The following is a 21,626-nucleotide window of genomic DNA, read 5'->3' on the forward strand; positions in this document are numbered from 1 at the left end:
CAAGAGGATCCAAAGAGAAGGAGTCACTCTATCAACTAGCAACTCCCTCTAGATCTAAACAAAATCAGGAGAAACAGAAATAATAAATTGGGTCCTTACTTCATGGAATACCAAAAAAAAAATCTATTTCAAATGAATTAAAGACTTAAATGTGAAAAAGAAAACTTGAAAACTTTTAGAAGTTAATATATAAGTATTTTTATAATCTCAGCATAGAAGAGAAGCACCTAAACAGGAAACAAAAAGCACGACCAGTTAAAAAACTGGTAAATTAAACCATGTTAAAATTAAAGACATTTGTTCAAAAAAACACCATGAAAAAAAGGGAAAAGACAGGTCACAAACTGGAAGAAAATATTTGTATATTTTATACATATAACTAATAAAGAAGCAATATCCATAATACAAAATGTTACAAAACTATAAAAAATAGACATATAAACCCTCCCCCAAATTGGCAAGAGACATGAATAGGCATTTCACAGAATAAGGAAATATAAACAGCAAATAAATATACAAAAACATTATTAGCTCCATTAATAATCAAGAAAATTATAAAATAAGTTTATGAGACACCACTTTATAGCAAAAAAATAGCACAAAAATTTTAATCTGACAATACTAGGGAGTTGGTAAAAATGCACAGCAAGCTGTTTGTGAGTATGTAAACTGATACAACTCATCTGGATTACAATTTGGCATCGTCTTGCAAAATTGAAGAACTTCATACCCTATATCTCAGCGATTCCACTGCTAAGACTATAACCCAGGGAAACTCACAAAAAATTTAGAATAGTGGCTGTGGGGAAGGGGAATGTGACTAACAGAGAAGGATATAAAAGTGGCCTCATTTTGGTGATATTTTGTTTTTTAAGCTGGATAGGGGACACTGATGCCCCATAGATGCTATACATGTTCTCTGCGTGTATGAAATAGACCATCAAAAGTTTCTTCTTTTTAAAATCATGGTCTTTGTTGCCTGTCTCTGCACTTGCTGCACCTTTTCTGTTTTGAATATCTTTTTTTCCCCCACTCTTGTCCACCTGGTAAACCCTTCCTCATTCCATCCAAAAGTCAATGAGAAAGTCAGAATACCACAGTGGTTACAAGAACAAGCTTCAGAAGCAAAACAGTCCTGACTGTTACCACCTTTATGATCTCAGCCAAGTTTCTTAGCCTTTCTGAGCCCCAGTTTACAATTCTCCACTGCAAAAGGAAGATAGTACCTCCTCATCTGCTTGTTGTGAAGCATACATAAGAAGACTGGAACGCATCTAGAATGGTACCAGCACTATTTAAACCCTCCAAAAATTAGTTATTATAATGCCTGCTCTGTGAGATCTTCCCTAGCTAAACCACTCCCCCCAGAGAGTATTAGTAGTCCTTTCTTTGTCATCCTATCATACTATACATAGCTCCAAAGAACTTTTACTGGTTTATAATTATTCATTTAGTCTGTCTCTCCCATGGGTCTATAGACATCTCAGGAAGAGACCATGATTTATTCACCTTTTTATCCCCAATACCTGTAAGATAAATGATAAATACTGAAGGAGCAAATGAACAAATGGATGAACTAACATCAAAGACTGACTCTTCAGTATAGTGCAGCTCACATGACCTCATAAAGACAAGGACTCTAAGCCAGACAGGAAAACCTCCCTTCTGCATCCCAAATTCGTTTCTTTATCAGCAGTTACAAATTCCACACAGGCTACTCTATAGACAAAAAGAACCCACATTACCCACCAGTCTTCTATTTTCACATCTATTTTCCTGAAGTCTCCTCATGTGCTACGAGCATGTTCACATTTCTTCTCAGAAATACATAATTCTTGGGCGCCTGGGTGGCTCAGTCAGTTAAGCATCTGCCTTCAGCTCAGGTTTTGATCTCTGGGTCCTGGGATGGAGCCCCAAGTCAGGCTCCCTCTCAGTGGGGAGTCCACTCCTTCTCCCTTTGCCGTGCATGTGCACGCGTGCCCATGCTCCCTCTCTCAAACAAATAAATAAAATCTAAAAACAAACACACACAAAAAAGAAGATGTCCTTATCCAATAAGAAATCAGATTCTCCAAAGGCAGAGACTGTTTGTCTGCTTCATGGTGCTTTGGTGTCTAATACAGAGCTGTGCAAAACAAGAAAACTGATGGGCTTTCTCAGAGGACAGAAGCTAAATGACCTTCAACTGGCCCTTCCAAGGTTTATCTTCAATCTCTCAAACATTCCAGAGAAGCACTAAAGATGCAGCTTGTAAGATTCCCAGAGCAAGCCAAGGAATATACCATAGTTCCATCCTAATAAAGCACAGAAAGTGACCAAGAATTACTGAATTAGTAAACAACTTACTGGCTCAAGAAATTTACCCAAAGCGTGGAAGTAAGTGAAAGTCAAACTAGGAAAAGTTGCTGCCCTGACAGGCCACAACTGGAAAATCCTCCCAAACCCAACAATCAGGTGACCAGTGTACCTCAGCTCTGCCATCACACCTCCTTCCTCTATGGAGATTCTGAGTCTATCCCAAGGTGATAGGCAATGTGAGCCACTAAGGTGAGCCACTAAGATATGTCCAAAAATGTCCTTTCTACCAGCTTGAAGATGAAAAATGAAACAATGCTTCTCTTCTTACTCATCTTTTAACCACTCAGAGCACCCAAGGTGACAACTAAGGGTGACAGTTTACAGAGTAGGACAAAGACAAAAGGTTAGCCTGTGTGATTATACATAGAGAACTGCAGTGACTAAGTCTTACAAGGCATGCCTGTCTTGTCTATCAGGGGTCATCATCCACCCATCATAGAAAGAATCCAAGCCACAGACATACTTGTTCTATCTGGAAAAGGTTTTAAAGACTTTAGTTGCGAAGAGTTTAAAACACAGTGATCTGAATTTCAAGTTTCTCCTGAAAAATAGGAAGCCTAGTGTGTGCCCACATTCCAGTACACGACAGTCCCCGCTGTATCCTAATACATTCATACCTGGCTTACTTCCCTCATTTACATTACCTGCCTGATACTCAAGCATTTAAGCTTGTAATCCTTGGTTTACGTGATAGCAACAAATCGTTACTTCCATGATCACTTCCATTACGACTGGGGCTCCAAATCAACAGACTGCTCTATTATGTTTTTATTTAATTAAACAACTGCTGTTGAACATACTGAAATACAGAAAAAGAACAATAAAAGCTGGGGTGCCTGGGTGGTTAAGCATCTGCCTTCAGCTCAGGGCATGATCTTGGCGTTATGGGATCAAGCCCCACATCAGGCTCCTCTGCTATGAGCCCGCTTCTTCCTCTCCCACTCCCCCTGCTTGTGTTCCCTCTCTCACTGGCTGTCTCTATCTCTGTCAAATAAATAAATAAAATCTTTAAAAAAAAAAAAACAATAAAAGCTAAACAGCTGCCAATTATAATTTACACATGCCCTTCCAGCCTGATGATAAAACAAACCTCCCCTTCTCCCTTCAACTCAACTTCACCATTACCCCAACAGCAGAATTATTCTAATCAGTCACACTGAACCACAGGGACAGACTGTGATCAATCAGCAGAAGTGGCAAACAAAGCCAAGGATGATCCTTCCAGAGAGTACTGTATAAATACAGTGTGTCTCCGTAAAGCAGGAGCTGCATCTTTTGCCTCTCTAGCTGCCCACACTGGCCAGTCTAAGTACCCTATTAATGAAGTTATTATCTAAAAGTGGCAGTCATCCTGCATTCTGGAACATGAAATAGTAGTGGAACTCTGAGAACTACAAGTTCAACTGGGATTGGTGCCCGGCTACTCATGAAGAGAGGTGTCTACAACCTGAGCTCCCACTGAGCCAATAAGCATCACTGTCAAGATTAGAAGACACCGTCTGTCTACAGCCACCTCTGAAATATAGCTCAAATTCAAGTCTTGAAGGAAGAACAAATTTTCTTTTCTTTTCTTTTTTTTTTTAATTGAAGTATGGTTGACATACAAAAGAACAAATTTTCTCTTTGGGGTGAGGGTTGGTGGTGAAAAGCTATTCCTACCTAGAAAATGAATTTTCGGTAAAGAAAGGAAATCTTTGATGCCTGAGTCACCTCCAGGCCCAACTGAAAAGATACTGGATTGGTCATTCTATCTACTCAAAGACTAGATTGCCTATTATGCAAAGCCTATCAACTCAACAGGGCTCAAGAGGGCACATCAACCCAGGTGAGCATGGCAGGTTCATCAAACCTGGATACTTCCTAGGCTATGTCATTTCATAAGCCACTTTCTATTTTTTTGTAGAAATTCTGCAACTTAGATCAGCAAGTTAAAATACAAACTTGTTTCCTGGACCATTTCCATCCCCTTATTTAAAGTAGATAAATACAAACAATGCTATCCCCCAACAACACACACACACACACACACACACAATTTCAGGAGGGCTGAGGGCATTAGGTAAGAAGAAACTGAATTTAGTCACTAGATCCTATACAGTTTTTCTTTCTAACACAATGAGGTTTTGATCCTCCTTGTCACTACCTCACCATGCAAAGTCCTGACTGCCAAGGCCAGAACCAGGCCACAAGTCAGGATCACATACTACAACTAATCCTAGATACAAATAACACTTATTGAGTGTCCATTACTTTCTGAAAGGCATTAGGTTGACACTGCTTATCCCTAGCTCATGCTCTAGGCCGGCCATTGCATATATATGCTACTGCTTTTAAGAAGTGGGTAAATTAGGGGCGCCTGGGTGGCTCAGTCGTTAAGCGTCTGCCTTCACCTCAGGGAGTGATCCCGGAGTCCTGGGATCGAGCCCCACGTCAGGCTCCTCCGCTGGGAGCCTGATTCTTCCTCTTCCTCTCCCACTCCCCCTGCCTGTGTTCCCTCTCACTGGCTGTCTCTCTCTCTGTCAAATAAATAAATAAAATCTTAAAAAAAAAAAAAAAAAGTGGGTAAATTAAACAGAGCAATCCCAAAACAGGCCTTTCTATTTGTATCCTCCACAGGGCAGAGAAGTGCCTTATATACTCAATTAAAGGCAGAAAAATGTCTATTTTGTGCGTTAAAAAAACACTATTTACACTATTCCTCATTTCTGAAGGCACTCTTTACCCCTGGGAACTTTTACAGTTTTACAATACAGCAGTTTAGCAAAGGTTACCACAGTGCCATAAACTACTCCTTGGAGTTATGCTCCATCATTCACTCTGCTGCCCTGACCCTACCAATTTTAAATCAGATGAACATCTTTCATGACTCTTTTTACCCACTAAAAATAATAGGCCAACAGTACCAAACTTCACCAATACTCAAATCCCTCTCTGTTCTCAGCCAAATATGTCATAATAGAGGGGCCCCCTTGTGATTAAACATCTCTTTAGGCCAAATGAAGAGAACACCTTGGGGGGAAATGCCAACCAAAACACACACCAGAAGAGAATATCTGTAAAGATTGTGTAAAGGAAGAAACAGTCTCAGAAAATAAGTCCAGTGTTTACATACAGACCCAGACTGGCAGCTGAGCTGCCCCAGAAGTGGAAAGTCTTCTCTTAGCCCAGGTCTCCATAATTGGCCTCAATCCTCCACACCTCTTCTCACTACCTGAGTCTAGGTTGCACTAGTTCATCATTCAGTATTAATGAAGCAGTTCAGCTGTATTAAGGAGGCAGTCACACAGAAGTGGACGCTGTACAGGACCTGCAGAGACTCTCGTTTCTAACGTCTAAAAATCAACCCTAAAAAGTAGATACAATGTTCTTTAGGTTGCTTTCAGCTTTTGAGGACTGGACTCTTTAGGATACAGAAAGCTCTAGAAGAGGGGAGCTTAAGGCTAGGTTAAGCCTGGGAACACAGGAAGAAAGATTCAGACCCCCTAAAGGGATCAGAAGTCAGAGCTGTAGTCGCCCCTCCAGCCGCAGGGGCCTGACCTTTGCCCCCTGCACGCCTCCCAGTTCTCTCCCACAACAATCTCTTCCTCTTTTATTATTGCCCCTGCGTTCTTAACCCACCCGACTCGTCCAACTGAAGGGCCCTCCTCCCCTCATTCCCTATGGCGATGTCAGGACGGCCTTCACGACACTGGAACTCTAAGAAGAGACTTCGCTGACCTGTCAGCGGATCCAAAATGGCGGGGCCTAGTCCCAGGACCCGCAGCCGCTGCTCATGTCCAGCGCGAGCCCCGAAGGCTTCCTTTAGCGACTCTCCCAGCTCTGGTGGCAGGTGGGAGAAGGGAAGGAGCCCGTTTCCTGGAAGTTGAGGCCGAAGTCAGGGACCGCACAGTCGGCCAGGAAGACTCGGCCGGAACGGGCGGTGGAGCCGGCTACCTTCCCTGTCAGCTCACTGACGTGGTAACTAGCCTCAGTCTAGCCCGCTGCCTGGTAACTGCGCGAGCCCTGGAGCGCACAGCCAATCATAGCTTTGTATCGTGAGAAGTGGCATTCCAGCTACCCAATAGAAAAAAGAAATTTGCTTAGGGGGCAGGTACAGCCTAAGAAGGCGAGATTACAAGGGAAAGAAAAGGGTAGGTAGGGGACAACCAACGGATACGGGGACTCTCTGAGTGACAGTTATAAAAGCCAATAAAAATGAGAAATTGAGCTGGGCGGTTAGAGAGGTGGAGTTAGGTAGAGTTCGGTTGCAGTGCGCGGTTTAGCAGTGGCTGCTGGGCATTATGGGGAGGAAAGCTTCGATTTGCTGAAAAGGGGGCGGGATCCGTTTTGAGAGCCTGAGCGGGTGACCCTACTCTCTTGCCCACCCCCCGCTACTCCCTATCAAAGCATCTAGGCCAATATCTTGCCTCTTGAGGGATCACTTCCCTTCGAGGCAGCTCTGGGTTCTTTCCGTCCTAGGACAGTCCTTCAATGTAGTCCAACCTCCCCTCTCCCACCCTACCGTCAACCTGCCCTGTTTGACTTCTCATACATGTGTCTGTCCCATCCCAAGTGTTTCTGTATCTTGTGCCCCATTCCTTTCATCCAGAAAAAGAGAAAACGAGAGGAGGCAGGAATCTTGGATATCTAATTCAGGTCTCAATTTACAGAGCAAGAAACCGAGTCACAGTGTGGAAAGATGTCCCCCACGTTCACATAGCTAGTTAATGGCAGAGCAAAGAGGCAAACCTCAGTCCAGCTCCCCTTTTCACTGCCTTTCACTACCTCTTTGTCTTAGTCTATCAGGTTGTGTCTCCCAACTCTGCTCCTTATACTAAGCCTTGGATGCTCGTTACCTACCTGGAAAAAAGCTAATCATGGGGGTTAGCTTTTTTCACGTCACCAGTGACAGGAAACTGAAGCCTTTCCTGTTTGCCTTGGAAATGCTAAGAGGCCTAAGGGCTAGATGCCCACCCCAATCTTCACTCTTCTACCCCCAGGTGCCTCTCCCCTTGCAAGAGATGATAGAGGTTGCAGGATATTTAGAATTACCTAGAAGTGAGAGTGTGTGGGAAGAAGACAGGAGGGTTTTCTCCTTGCTGACTGAATGGTGGAATTCTCAGCCTATCTGCTGGGATAGAGCCCAGGTGCCTGGGCAGACCTGAAGAGCCTGCTGAGGGAGTGGAAAAAGATACCAACCTTCTCCCCGTTTCTTTCCATTTATGGATGACCCAAATCCAGAGAAACGCCATACCTGACCTAATAGGAATGTGGGAATGCTCTAGATTCCTCTAATTTGAAGAACCCATAATCCTGAACATCAGAACTGAGGAACTCCTCAACAGCTCCCTGCACCTGCACATTGGGCTCTTGAACTCTGGGTCCAGCTTGAGGATCTTGCCTGTTTCACCCAAAGAAAGTCAGAGGAAGAAGATACAACCACCTTAGCACCTCTTTCCACAGTACATCTGAGCCATTTCCACTTTCATTTGAAAACTGGGATTTGGTCTTCTGGGCCTGTCTCGGATTGAGAGGTCCTGGATAGCCAACTGGAAATCCTAAGTGGACCAAATCTTCCTCATCACCACTCTCATATACCTCCTCCATCTAAAAGCATATAAGGTTGGGGCGCCTGGCTGGCTCTATCAATGGAGCATGTAACGCTAGATCTCAGGGTGAGGAGTTCAAGCCCCATGTTGAATGTAGAGATTACTTAAAAACAAAATATTTTAAAAAACAGTTTAAAAAGCATGATTGGAATTTTGTTAGAAGTGAGGAGGAGAAAATTGGCAATGTCCATCATCTTACCAGGCAGAACATCTCCCTCTTAGATTTCAGTATCGAGTTCTACATTATGCCTAGGAATAGAAATATGAGGAAAACATGGTACTTGCCCTCCTCAATCTTAACATCATAGAGGACATCACAAAAGCTGATCTCTTCAGTAAAGTGGGTGGGATAACAGAGGGTATGTGTAAGAGGGTTGTGGGAGCAAGAAGCTAGACATCTGGCTACCTTGGAGTTCAGGAAACAGGCTCCTTCCCTTCTCCTATCTGCCACCAGAGCCGGGAGAGTTTCAGCACCTGTCACACGCTTTAACCAAAAAAAAAAAAAAAAGAGAGAGAGAGAGAGAGAGAAGAAAAAGAAAAAAAAGAGAGAGAGATAGAAAAAAAGACAGGGTCAGGTGCTAAAAGTCTTGTATACCAAGCTAGGGAGTTTAGCCTTTATCTTGACAATCAGGAGCCATTGCAGGGTTTTAAGCAGAGACATGACTGGTCAGATTTACTTTAGGAGCACACTATGTGATAGGGCTTAGGGCCCTCAGGGTCACCCAAGCCACCCAGCCTGACTCCGCATGTTCCTTGGGACATCTGTCCTGTTCCTTGGAACTCCCTAGCTAGCAAGCACCAAGGCCACACCTTGCCCACAGAACAAGGTATCTACCAGGGAAATGCCAGCCCTGTTAAGGCTGGGAGAGCACAGCCTGGGCAAGCCGGGGGTGCAGACTAACAGGAGAACCACCCAGGCCTGAGTGCCCAGCATAAGTCCTGACAGCGACAGCGTCCTTTAATTCTGAGGGGTAGGTGGGAGAATGGGGGTGATAGTTAAGTTACTTGTCCAAGGTCACTCCGTGGTGGTGGCAGGCTTAGACTGTTGGTAGCAGGGTTAGAATGACTCTGGTTTGCCTCATTCCAAACCCTAGTTTGTCCACGAAGCTGCCTTACTTGGAAGAGAGGAAAGGTGGGGGGACAGGGCGGGAGATAGCCAAGAAGAGGAAGAGAGAAAGATGTGAAGAAAAAGAAGAGCACAGAGAAAGATAAATTAGTCTTTCAAAATGGCAGAGGATGGGGCGCCTGGGTGGCACAGTCGTTAAGGGTCTGCCTTCGGCTCAGGGCGTGATCCCAGAGTTCTAGAATCGAGCCCCACATGAGGCTTCTCCACTAGGAGCCTGCTTCTTCCTCTCCCACTCCCCCTGCTTGTGTTCCCTCTCTCGCTGTCTCTCTCTGTCAAATAATTAAAATCTTTTAAAAAAATGGCAGAGGAGGGAGGAGAGGGACAAACAGCAAGATCAAGCGGCGGAGGAGAAAGAGGAAAGAGGCAAGATGTGGGAGGACTGGAGCAGAGACAAAAGCGCGGAGAGACAGACAGCGACAAGTGGAGAAAATCTGCGAAACGTGAGCGGCAACCGAGCGCAGAAACCCGGTGGCCTCTCCCTGCCAGTGCGCCCTCCCAGCTGGCGTCCCGGCTGCCCCATCCCCCGGCACCACTGCGCATTGCTCAGGGTGGCGGCCCGGCCCCACTTCTCCGGGGCCACGGGTCCACTGTACTCTCGCCGGCTTGGCTCTGCCAAAATGTTCTTGCTCAGCGAGGTTTCAGCCACGTGGGGAAGGGAGTGTCCCAGATGCTGAGGAGTGCCTCCGATTGGCCAAGGGGCGGGCTTCTTGGCGGCGCGCCGGCTGGACCCCTCCCCCAAAGGCGGGGCCTGAAAATTCACAGCTGGAAAGGGTGGAGCCCGGGTGGCGCAGCTGGAAGGGGGCGGGGCCCGACGCGCGAGGCTCGCCGCGGCGGGCTGGGGGCGCCCTGGGCTGCCATAAAGTGAATGGGCGCCGGCGGGGGGTGGCAGTCCGCGGCGAGGCTCACTCTCTCCCTCTGCGAGTCTGAGAGCGCCGGAGCTGAGCGGCGGCCCGGGCGCAGGGGGGCGGCCCCCACCCCGGCCGGGTGCCCGGCCCCTGGCCCCTGCCTGCCCTCCAGACTGCCGCCGCCGCCGCTGCCGCCGCCGCCGCCGCTGCCGGGAGTCTGCCTGCTGCGGGACTTACTGTGAGTGCTTGACCATGCGGGGACAAGGGCTCATGGGGCCGAAGGGCCACGACCGAACTTCGGGATCCCTAAAACAAAACCTGGGTGGCTGAACTGGGGAATGGTGCTTGGGGGAATGGGTCTAGACTGGGAGGGCGTACTGCAGACCCGGGGCCAGGACTTAGGAAAAGGAAAACTCAGCGTCGGGACTCGGGGGACAGACAAGAGGGAGACTCAAGGGATCCAGAGGGAAGCCGGAGACATGAAGCCAGGACAGGAGCTCAGCGAAGCAGGGAGTCGAGTCGGAAAATCATTACCAGAAAGCGCCCTGGAATTCGGGGGCCCGGGGCAGGCAGCCAGGGAGCGAAAGGGGTTGCCGAGGCCCTGGCCAGCGTGGGGAGCTGGCGGCGGCCGCACAGCGTGAGGGCAGTTGGCGGCTCCGGACGCCCCTCGCCCAGGGCTCAGACTCTAGGGGCTGCGAACAGGGGTGAGTCTGGTCGCACACGCTTCTCTTCCCAGCCGCTTCGCAGTTTGGGTAGGAGCCGTGTTGTGGGAGCCTGGCTGCGACCGGGTCAGATGGCCGCTGTGCGGGCGACAGGGCCGAAGCTGGACAGCCCGAGTGACTAGGCGGCGGGGCTGGCATGTCGGGGTTGGGGAGTCAGGGTCCGGATGGGTCCCGGCCTGGAGCCTCATTGATTGGACGGAATGTCCGCAGCGCTCGGGGCTCAGAGCGGACAGAATGTCCGGGGAGGCTAGGTGGGTCTCTCCGGAACAGGCGCTGTGTCCGGCAGGGGCGGACAGAATGTCCCTGGCCGAGTGGCATGTCCATGTACCCGGCCGCGCCTTGCCCAGCTGCTGCGTGTGCAGTGGGGTTCACTGTGGTGGGTCGCCTCAAATCCCAGCTCACACTTTGCAAACTAGTTTCTGCTCCTAGGAGCTGCTGGGTGGGGTGAGGGGGAGCCGGGAGCAGACAAGTGAGAGTAAAGGCCTGGCCTTGGAGTGCAGTGGTGCTGGGGGACATTCCCTCTCCAACCCAGACTAGATCTGAGCATCACCCGGCACTTCTAGAATCCAAATTTGAGGAGAGAAAGCCAATGGTAGGACTGCTAGTAGAAGACAAGGAAAGGAGAAAATGAACCGTAAGGGCAATGGGAGGGTAAGGAAGAGTTCAACACCAGCCTCCCTGATAGCTTCAGTTTCCTCACAAACTGGGAGTCAACCCGTAATTCCAATACAGCTGACCAGACAGCCCTGGATTCCTACCTGGTTGTCAGCAGGCTAAAGGCTCCTTCCCTGCAAAAGGCAGGAGCCCAGGCCCAAAGAGAAAACTGCAGCCCTTTAGCAAAGCAAGCCCTGTGGTTTTGTTTCTCTTTTGGTTCTCTCAACCCCACCAATCCCAACACAACCCTGATGGCTGAGAGGAAGGAGGAAGGAGACACATGGAATCCAGACTCTGGGGTCAATGTGGGGCCTAGATGCCCCTCCAGGACTGGTTGGGAAGGATGTCTCAGCCCTACCCAACTGTCCCTTTTGTTTTCTCTGTAGCTGGGAAAGGGCCCTGATTACTTTGGACCCATACAGTGACCACCCACCCTGACCCCAATTCTTTAACCGCAGCCCGGTTAAGCTAAAGGGAACAGAGAAGAGAGAACTTTCCCGGTCTGTGTAAGTGAGCAAAACAACTCAGCTGGGGACTGAGTTTTCATGGGATAAGTGCAAAGTGATGCATTTAGCAATCAGTAATCTAAACAAGTGGGTCTCAACCTCTCTCATCCTCCACCCAGGAATGACATACAATATGTCTTCCCCACACTCTCACCTCCATTCCTCAATTTTAAAGTTTGCTTATCACTGGCTAGGACATTGTTTCTCACCCTTTTTTGTCCTTGCCCCCTTTTGATAAATATAAAGGTACACCCCAATTACTCCCATCATATTCTGATACACTTTTCAGGGGCTTGTGCTCCCATCACCTTTGAAAATCACCAAAATTATGGGTGAAATGAAAGTCTGCATCAGGAAAGGAATAGGGAAGGCATTGCAGTTGGTTCCCTGAAGACCTTAGTCCAAACAAAGTTCTGCATTTGCCAAAAAGGCCAAAAAGCAATGGCATTGTAATTGAAGATGAGTGGAAACAAAAGACAGAACTTTCTCCCATCCTTGCATAAAACCTTGTAACTGAGTGCGTGACTGGTCACTGGCTCTTAGGGAGAATGTTATGGACCCAGAGAAGGGTCAGAGAATGATCCACAGAATGGGGAGCCAGGGGCTGCTAGAGAGAGCAAACTTCAAAGTTTAGGCCTCTGGAAGCTGAAATAGGATGGAAATCCACAAATAATGAAAGGCCTAGATAAGCAGATTTGTTTGCTCCCCAAATCCTGAAATGGGAGATGAGGGGACCTCGGAGAACTGGAGTGATGCAAGCTCAAGATGAATAGGAAAATGTTCCTTGGCACACAGTGGACAGCAAACTTTCAGAGCTCCTTTCCAGAGAGGAGGTAGAGGCAGGAAGTGGAAATGGAATCCTTCAGGGCTTAGCAGGATTGGTGCATGTCAGAACCACAAATGGCTGCTGGGGTAGAGGGGACAAGGAGCAGAAAGAGCTCAGACCCTGGAGAACTGGATTCGAATCTCTTCAATCTGTGTCACCTTGGACAAATTTATCTTCTCAGAGGTGAAATATGGATGGATATTCCTGCTACCCGAGGTGGTTGTAAGAGTTAAATGAAATTATGTATTTGAAAGCCCTTTGCAAATGGAGAAGCACCACAGAAGTAAGAAGCGTTATTGCTATTATTATACCCAAACTGTAGGTCCCCTGTAACCACAGAATCTTTGCTTGGAAGGATGGGGTCTCAAGTCTTAGAGAAGCCTGATAGCATCCCTGATCCAGACATAGGAAGATTCTCAATGACAGATGGAACACCCTATCCCAAGCTTCCAATGCCAGCCATTACCTCTGCTCCTCTCCAAGAAGAGTTCTAGGGAGCTCCCCAAATGCTTAACTCCTCCGCCAGGCCCGAAATCCTGATCTGATCTCTGCCTGCCTCCTGCTCAAGGATGGGCCTGGGACACAGGTCCAGGAGGGGAAAGTGGGGCAGGCTGGAGCTGAGTTGGGGATAGGCATGAGCGAAGGACAGAGCCACCCAAATCTTTTCTTCTCCATTTGCTCCAAATGATGCATCCTAGAGTGTGGGGAGGAAGAAGGCAGCTAGTCTGAAAGATCCATTAGGCCCTGAGCTTTGGGATTATCTGGAGTGTCTAGCCCATGGTCATGGACAGGGACCCACGATGAGGGTGATGGGGACAGAAAGGGAAAGAAGATAGGCAGTGGGGGGAATGAGAGCTGCTTTCAAAATTCTCTCTACTCCTTTTCCATCGTCCTCCCCAGGGCCTTCTTTACGCTTTTTCAGTTAAGTTCCCCCTTTCCCACCTTTCCTCTGCCCAATCCATTCTGCTCACCACAGCCATATAAAGTCCTAGGATGCTGCTCTTACGTTTCTCCCCTGCCTACAAGTCTCCAATGACTCCCACTGCTTTGCACTGCTTCTCAAGGGGGGGGGGGGATGGGGAGAGCAGTCAGGACAGGAGTAGAAGGGGCATGACGCTGCAGGCTAAACATGGCCCATCTTCCTGGTGTGGTGATGTCACTTGAAGATGTCACTTGGAGATGTGGAGAGAAAACTTTATTTTTATATTAAAATAAATACACTTACGTATGGAATAGAATGAAAAGTTTGCTTCATTTTTTAACATAAGGCTGGAGATCTCAAAGAAATTTCATACTGGTGGCAGCTGTTTGAGGTTGTGCTCCCAGTTTCCCAGAGTGACATTCTCTCTTTTGGTCTTCGGGAGTTTTGATGGAAAAGCTGGAGACGCTCTAGCTTGGACTCTACCAAACCTGAAGCACCGCCCCATGCCCTTCGTTGGAGGCTCCCTCAGCCTGACCTCTTTTCCTCTGGTGATCTCCCAGTGCCCACACTGAGACCCTGACCACGTGTGGCTGCCCCTTGCCCTCTGAACCTGCCAGTTCATTCCCAGTCCTGCTCTATTATTTAGAAGCCTCTGCTCCTTCTCTGCCTCCCCAGTTCCCAGCTCTGCCATGTGCTACATTCTCTGAGCCTCATAACTTGACACCACCTTACACGGGCTTCCATCTCTCTGACCCCCCACAATGTGAGAATTAGGCCTACTTAGGCATCATTGTCCATCCTGTCCATTGCCTCCCCAGACTGTAGGCTTCTAGAAATTAAGGTCTGTGCCTTCCCATCCTTGGGGATCTGTCCTAGCACCTAACACTTGCTGAAGGAAAGAGGGAAGGAAGGGGAGGGGTGGGTGTGGGGGCCCATTCCTCTGATCCCTAATTTACCTTTTGATAAATTAACTGCATCAAATCATTGCTGCCTCTCCTCGAGTCTTAGGGTTTCCTCTTGGGTCTGTGACCTGTGTCTACAGCTGTCTTCATTTGTTCCCGTTTGCTCACTGCAGTTCAGCAGACCAGACAGATCGGGTCCTCAGCATCCCTAATGAACTTAAGGGCCTTACTTCAGATCCAGGTCTCTAGGCGGGTCCCATGCTAGTTAAGGGCCATGCTTTATACTCTGTCACCAACTTGCTCTTGCCGAGCTGAGGCACGTGCCACGACTCTATCCCTTCCATCTTTCAGGGCTTTTCTCCCATCTCAGTTCTAGGGTACGCCTCCTGCCCAGGCACCATTATTACAACTACTTGGGAGCTCTCTGGCTGTGGCCCTGATTTGCCCCCTTGGCATCAGGGCGAAAGTGGGCACACGCAGTAGTTGCCTTCTTGCCATGAGCTTGGGTCTCTTTGGAAACCATGGCCTCTGCTCTCTGACCTCTGTGACCTGGGACAACCTGTGCTGCCACCTTACTATATCTTATCTTGAATATTTTGTTCTTGCTGCAGTCCCTGATAGGTTTCCTGTAATTCCAGCCTGTACTTCAGAATCAGAGCACACCTGCAGGTCCTTTCTTCTCCCCAGGGTGGGGATTGTCACCCTGCCACCACGGAGCCTGGCTCATCCATCCCCAGTAGGGTGTGTCAGAAAGGCTGGAGGGGGACCGGCAGCCCCTCCCAGAGCTGGCTTCAGCACCGCTGTTAGCTCCTGACTCTCTCTGGCCCTGCCTGGCATTTCCTACCAGCATCAACCAATCTGACCTACAGCTTGTCCCTGTCCTCCAAGTGAGGCGAAGCCCCTGGCCTCAGTCCCAACTTCCCAGCTTCCTGACCTCCAGCAGTTTGGGGGAGCTTAATCCTCAGCCAGCCTGTCTCCAGCTCAGACAACAGCCTGGCGCCCCCAGCCTCTGCCTGGCTAGCCCACCCGGACATGAGTCTGCTGGAGGCATGTGCCCCCACCGTCTATCTCTCTGTTGCCTGCCTGGCTGTGGTGTTCTTGCCTTTTCAGTTTCACAGGCAGGGCTCTTCTCAGCTTCAACCCCTCTTTCACTATTACTACGCTGGTCAAGAGCCTGAAGGCTTGTTTCTTCCCTTTACCAGCAGCTCTTAGCTTCGGTTACTCTGCCCATCGTGCTGTTACCTTATTGGCTGAGCCCTCCTTTATGTTCAGGGCAGACTATTCACAACACAACTTTGCATCCCGCTCTCAAATGCAGCGTCCTCACCTCTATTCACCAGAGGAATTTTTCCCTGGGTGATACAGGGTCTGGGAAGGTGAATTCAAGCAAGGGCAGAGACAAGGATGAGCTCTTACTTACCACTCTATCCTCAGTGCCTTACTCAATGCCCAGCTCATAGACCGTGCCAAATAGACATCTGTTCAATGAATGCGGGGAGGGGGGAAGCAACTTAGATAGAGTTTTATCCCCATCCATTTTTACATTATATTTTATTTTAACCTTATAACAATACTAGAGATAGGTAAGGAAGGGAGTATGATCTCCCTTTTAAAGATGAAAAAATATCTCCAGAGAGGTAAAGTACTTTGCCAAGAACACGCAGCTAGTAAGTTGGGGAGCCAGGACATGAACCCAGATCTTTTGTCTCCAGACTTAATTTCTTCCGGCTATACCAGATTACTTTCCTAGGAGGGGCCTGGGCAGTTTCCATCTCTACCCCCAAGCCATCCTTTTCCCTCAGACACTTCTCCCCACCCAGGGAAAGAGGTTCTCCCCAGCAGCCACTGAGTATAGACCACTCTCCTGGCCCCTTTGGCCTCCTCCTCCCCCACAGAGTCCTTAGTTCCTGGGACTGAGAGCTGAGGTTCAGAGGGGCCAGGAAGGGGGGGAGAGTAATGGCTAGCTCCAAAACAGCCAAGGCAGCTGTCCCTGTCACAGAGAGAGGAGACTGTGTGACGGTGTGGGTCTGTCTGCCTGAATGTGGGAGCGCATGTGTGGGAGAGTGTGTGTTTGTACGCCTCTAGCTCCAAGTCCAAGTGCTTATTTTGTCTGAGTGGGGGCCCGCATGTGTCTGCATGTGTGTCTGTCTGTCTCTGGGAATACACAGCCTGAACTCTGCTTTCTCGGCCTCATCTCTTACTCTGGCCCTTATCTCTCTTCACCCTCCTCCCTCTGCTGCAATAGAGGGTGAAATGGAGACACAGGTATGGAATGCTGGGGGAAGGGGAGTTCGGAATACTGGAAATCTGGAGCCAAGGCAGACTGGAAAGACAAATGGTGGGATTTAGATTTCCCTACAGGTGAACCCAATCGTCCCTCTTTTCCTAGTGATGTTGTTCCCATGGCCTCTGGAGAAGCCAGGGGCATGGCTTGCATTTTGAGAGCATCTTGGGTATAAAGTAAGAGGAGACTTGAGAGCACCCCTTTTCCCAGCTCTCAGTTCTAAGCCTTTTGAGCTATTTGGGAAGAACTACTAGTAGAGGCTGCCACAGGTCTCACCCAAGGGCATCTCCCTTCTATCAGAGCATCGCTGGGCTAGCCCCAAGCCTCCTGACCTCAGACCTGGAAGGGGGGGCTAACTGAGCATCCCCACCTTAGCCTGACTTCTCTCCTTCCCAGTTCCCTTCAGTCCTGCCTCTCTATCCCTCCAATCCTAGGAAAAGGTCCAAGTCTAGACCCCTCTCCCTGAAAAAAGAACAGGGACTGCTCCTCAACCTCCTGCCTTGACCTCTGTCGCACCCCCAATCTCGCTTGAGAGGTTGGGGGGGCAGCTGTCCTCTCTCACTGGTTGACAGGGGCATTACCATGTGCAAATACAGGCCCCTGCCCATCTGCGCCTCCCAGAGAGAGGCTCCTTATAAATTCAGAACAGCCAAGTGACACACATCTCAATCTAGGCTAATCCGACACATTAATGCCACCCTGCACAGCCTGCATTAAGTCCCTGTTAATGGAGAGGCAGATGGACCCCTCCTACCCAGCTCTTCAGCCCTGTCCCTCTGTCCCTAGTCTCCTTTGGTTCTCCTCCGAGCAAGAGGTGTCCCGAGTTCTTGAGCCTCACTAGTGCCCCCTTCTCCTCCTCCCACCAGAGGGGGCTTGGGAGAGCCAGCAGCAAGGGGGACCCTGCTGGGGAGACGTGGAGAGGGACCTGGGCCATCTCCTGGGCCATGTCAAGCAAGGTTTGGGATAGGGAATAAGGGTGGGAAGGTGGCTTTAAGAAGCTCACATCTAGGGGCGCCTGGGTGGCACAGCGGTTGAGCGTCTGCCTTCGGCTCAGGGCATGATCCCGGCGTTCCGGGATCGAGCCCCACATCGGGCTCCTCCACTATGAGCCTGCTTCTTCCTCTCCCACTCCCCCTGCTTGTGTTCCCTCTCTCGCTGGCTGTCTCTATCTCTGTCAAATAAATAAATAAAATCTTAAAAAAAAAAAAAAAAGAAAGTACTTACAAATTGCAAAGGTAATCAGATTTAAAAAAAAAAAAAAAGAAGCTCACATCTACTACTGGGGGTCGGGGGATGGAAGTTCTGGTCGAGGCTGGCATGAGTGGAACTGGTAAGGGTGTGACGTGTGTCTGCGCAGGCACAGAAGCAAATAAGGCCAGAATGCCTAGGGATTCTCCAACTTGTTTTTGATTCTGGAACCCTTTTTTTCAAATTCTCTCTCTCCAGAAAGCATAAACAAAACAGGCAAAAGCAGGACTGCCCTGGTTGAAGCAGACCCAAGCAAGGCCAAGCTAGACTTCTATCCCTGAGGCTAGCCCCAAGTTCCAGTCCCTTGGGGTGTCTGGGTAGGGCCCCAAGGAACATAATCTGAAAAAGCAAAAGAAAAAGCATTAGCTTAGGAGTTTCCAAGACCTGGTTCAGATCCCAGTTTCACCACATACAAGCTCTGTGATGTTAGTGGTTACTTCAAATCTGTTTCCTCACCTGAACAAGGGTGATCATATTTAATATTGATGCATTCTTGTGAGGGGAGAGATAATGAGGTAAAGGCACATAGTAAAATTCATAAATAATAGCAGTAATTATCCTCATGAGAGACATATTGGGCCTGGTTCAAAATCAAATCTGTCCCACTGGAGAGTAACAGAGGTTCAGGCTATGTTCAGGTATGATTGGCTGAGTTTGTGTGGCTACTGGCCATACATGTGAGAAGGAACTGAAGTTTTTGAGGATGTGGTATACAATATGTGGTGTGCAATAGTGTGGTTTTCCTCAGCTAATTTCAATAAATATCTACTGAACACCAGCAGAGTTCTACGTGCCCGACAGTGAACAAAACAGTCTAGTGTGCATGTCTGTGCATAAAACCCCTCGGTATGCACCTTTCTCCCCATTACGTGGCTGTTTCCCTATTTTATCCTAGGGTACCCCATACAGGGGTAGTTTTATGTCCGTAGCTGAGAAACGGGCAGTGAACTTGAAGGGAAACACTACTGAGAACCGGATAACCGGGAGATTTTATCCTAATCAACCTGGTCTGTGTCTTCTCTCCCTTCCAGGGTCCTCCCTCGATGGAGTTCGGGCTGCTCAGCGAGGCGGAGGCCCGGAGCCCGGCCCTCTCGCTGTCAGATGCGGGCACTCCCCACCCTCCACTCCCAGAACACGGCTGCAAGGGCCAAGAGCACAGTGGTGAGCGCACCCCCTACTGGGGGTAGGGGAGATAACAGTTCAATCCCTCCTGCGGGTGGAACCTGGCAGTGGAAGGCCAGGTGGGGGAGTGAGGGATCGGTGGAGGAGGTCCTCGAGCCGCAGAATCCGCGCAGGCCTGGGCGCCCTGTGACCTCTCCCACCTCGGCCCCCAGACTCGGAGAAGGCCTCGGCTTCGCTGCCCGGCGGCTCCCCGGAAGACGGCTCACTGAAGAAAAAGCAGCGGCGGCAGCGCACCCACTTCACCAGCCAGCAGTTGCAGGAGCTGGAGGCGACCTTCCAGAGGAACCGCTACCCCGACATGAGTACGCGCGAAGAGATCGCGGTGTGGACCAACCTCACCGAGGCCCGCGTGCGGGTACGGCCCTCCCAAAGCCGCAACCTTCCCCTGCCCCCCACCCCCCACCCCGCCCGCCGTCCCCCTCCGGCCCGGGCCTCCGTCTCGCTGGCCTTTTAGCGAGCAGCCCTGGAGCCAGCAGCCTGTGCTTCTGCCTTGACTGCCTATCCTTGGCCCAACACCCGACGTGCCCCTGCCTCCGTCTGCGGCCCCGCACAGCCTCCTTTGCACCAGCCTCCGGCCTCTGCTCTGACTCTATCCACCCTGTCGCTCCGCGCTGCTCATTCCTTCTCCCCCGGCACTGCTCCCGTTCTCTTCTTCACCCCTCCTTGACTCCCATCCTACGCGCCCCCGCAGACCTTATCGCCCCTGGCTCAGTCCTGCCGCCCACTCCTGTTCCCGGCCCCCTGACTGGGTGCGCTCCTCCCACCCCGAGCCTGGCTGTCCCCACGCTGCCCAATCCCGTCTCCAACCACTTCCGTTTTGTTTCTCCTCGGCGCGGTCCCGGCCCGAACCCTGATCTCGGTGACCCAGCCGCCTGCCGCGCGGACCCAGACCGGCCCCCCGCCCGGCTCCGGCCCTGACAGCCTTTCTCCAACGCCCGCAGGTGTGGTTCAAGAACCGGCGCGCCAAGTGGCGGAAGCGCGAGCGCAGCCAGCAAGCAGAGCTGTGCAAGGGCGGCTTCGCCGCACCACTAGGGGGGCTAGTGCCGCCCTACGAGGAGGTGTACCCCGGCTACTCGTACGGCAATTGGCCACCCAAGGCGCTCGGCCCGCCGCTCGCAGCCAAGACCTTCCCGTTCGCCTTCAACTCGGTCAACGTGGGGCCTCTGGCTTCGCAGCCGGTCTTCTCGCCACCCAGCTCCATCGCCGCCTCCATGGTGCCCTCGGCCGCAGCCGCCCCGGGCACCGTGCCAGGGCCCGGGGCCCTGCAGGGCCTGGGCGGGGGGCCCCCCGGGCTGGCTCCGGCCGCAGTGTCCTCCGGGGCAGTGTCCTGCCCTTACGCCTCGGCCGCTGCGGCCGCAGCTGCAGCCGCCTCCTCCCCCTACGTATATCGGGACCCGTGTAACTCGAGTCTGGCCAGCCTGAGGCTCAAGGCCAAACAGCACGCCTCTTTCAGCTATCCCGCCGTGCCCGGGCCGCCCCCGGCCGCCAACCTCAGTCCGTGCCAGTACGCCGTGGAACGGCCCGTATGAATGACCTGGTCCGTCGACCATCCCCGAAGGCGGTGGCGAGAATTCACAGCCTCCCCGGACTGGGGTCGTCTTGACTGGCTTGGCCCTACCCCGGGGTCTGAGAGGAGTGCTGGGGCAGCTCGGGGAGGGGAGGTGGGTAGGCGGCCCGCTCAGGAGAGAGCCTTCCCCCTGCCGGCCCTGAGGGGTGGACTGGGCCCTACAAACCCTGCACACAGTCCGCGCCCCTGGGACTAAGGCCAGGAACAGGGACCAGTTCCCCGGGGGCCAACTGACCCTTGGCCCACCCCGCCTTCTCCAGACTCCCCTCCCCCATTTTCAAAGATAAATGAAATAAACGTGCGCGGACTGCCAAAGGCCTGATGATTCAGAGTTGCGGTTGAGCCCCCCCTCTCCTCATACTCCCCCACGTCTAAAGGAGAGCTGGGTCTACAGGAAAGAAATGAGGGCCCGGGCTTCTAGGGCTTCAGTCCCTTCTCAGCTCCCAACACCAGGATGCTGCAGCTGGGGGATCCCTGGGGCAGAAGGGGGGCAACTGCGTGCGAGTATGTAGGTGTGGCTTAGGGACAAGCTACTCTGCCAGCGTTGGCCAAAGCTGGTGCTGCGGCGCCACCTCGTGGTCTCATGGAGGATAGCCGGAAGGTCTGGTTTGGAACGCTTACTTGCGGGTGTCAATCCTGCAACTTAGGAAGCCTATGACCTTAGATAAGTTCCACCGCCTTTGTGCACCTGTTTCTCACTGTTCCTATGAGGGGCTTGGGTCTCTAATAGCAATAAAATTGTGGTCTGTAACAGACATTTATTAAGTGCCTACCAGGCCTAGAATTCTTATTGAGTGTCTGTGTGTGTACCTCTCATCTTTCCACACACCTTCTTAGGCTTCTCACTCAGTGATCATCCTGCTGCCAGCAGCCCTCTGCCGTCACAGCCATCCTCT

The 21,626-nt window shown here is 50.6% G+C and overlaps 2 protein-coding genes across 17 annotated transcripts in view; one reads left to right on the forward strand and one right to left on the reverse strand.

The window, feature by feature from the left end:
* Positions 1–6,355, reverse strand: part of GBF1 (golgi brefeldin A resistant guanine nucleotide exchange factor 1) — a 116,235-nt gene extending 109,880 nt beyond the window's left edge. For 11 of the 16 annotated variants that reach the window (XM_044382069.3, XM_048218865.2, XM_026493975.4 and 8 more), the window contains exon 1: positions 6,076–6,337. The gene's annotated coding sequence lies outside the window, so the exon portion shown is untranslated. Of the gene's footprint in view, positions 1–6,075 lie in introns of all 16 variants that reach the window. The other 5 variants (XM_026493972.4, XM_026493971.4, XM_044382064.3 and 2 more) reach the window with 1 other exon arrangement.
* Positions 6,356–9,951: 3,596 nt separating this feature from the next.
* PITX3 (paired like homeodomain 3) lies at positions 9,952–21,578 on the forward strand. The gene is made up of 4 exons (XM_026493651.4): positions 9,952–10,155; positions 19,013–19,142; positions 19,316–19,518; positions 20,105–21,578. Exons 2-4 carry the CDS (start codon positions 19,025–19,027, stop codon positions 20,690–20,692), a joined length of 909 nt encoding a protein of 302 aa, XP_026349436.1. The 5' UTR covers positions 9,952–10,155; positions 19,013–19,024; the 3' UTR covers positions 20,693–21,578.
* Positions 21,579–21,626: the final 48 nt, after the last annotated feature.

The sequence above is a fragment of the Ursus arctos genome, unplaced genomic scaffold (assembly GCF_023065955.2).
Source record: "Ursus arctos isolate Adak ecotype North America unplaced genomic scaffold, UrsArc2.0 scaffold_7, whole genome shotgun sequence".
Taxonomy (NCBI): domain Eukaryota; kingdom Metazoa; phylum Chordata; class Mammalia; order Carnivora; family Ursidae; genus Ursus; species Ursus arctos.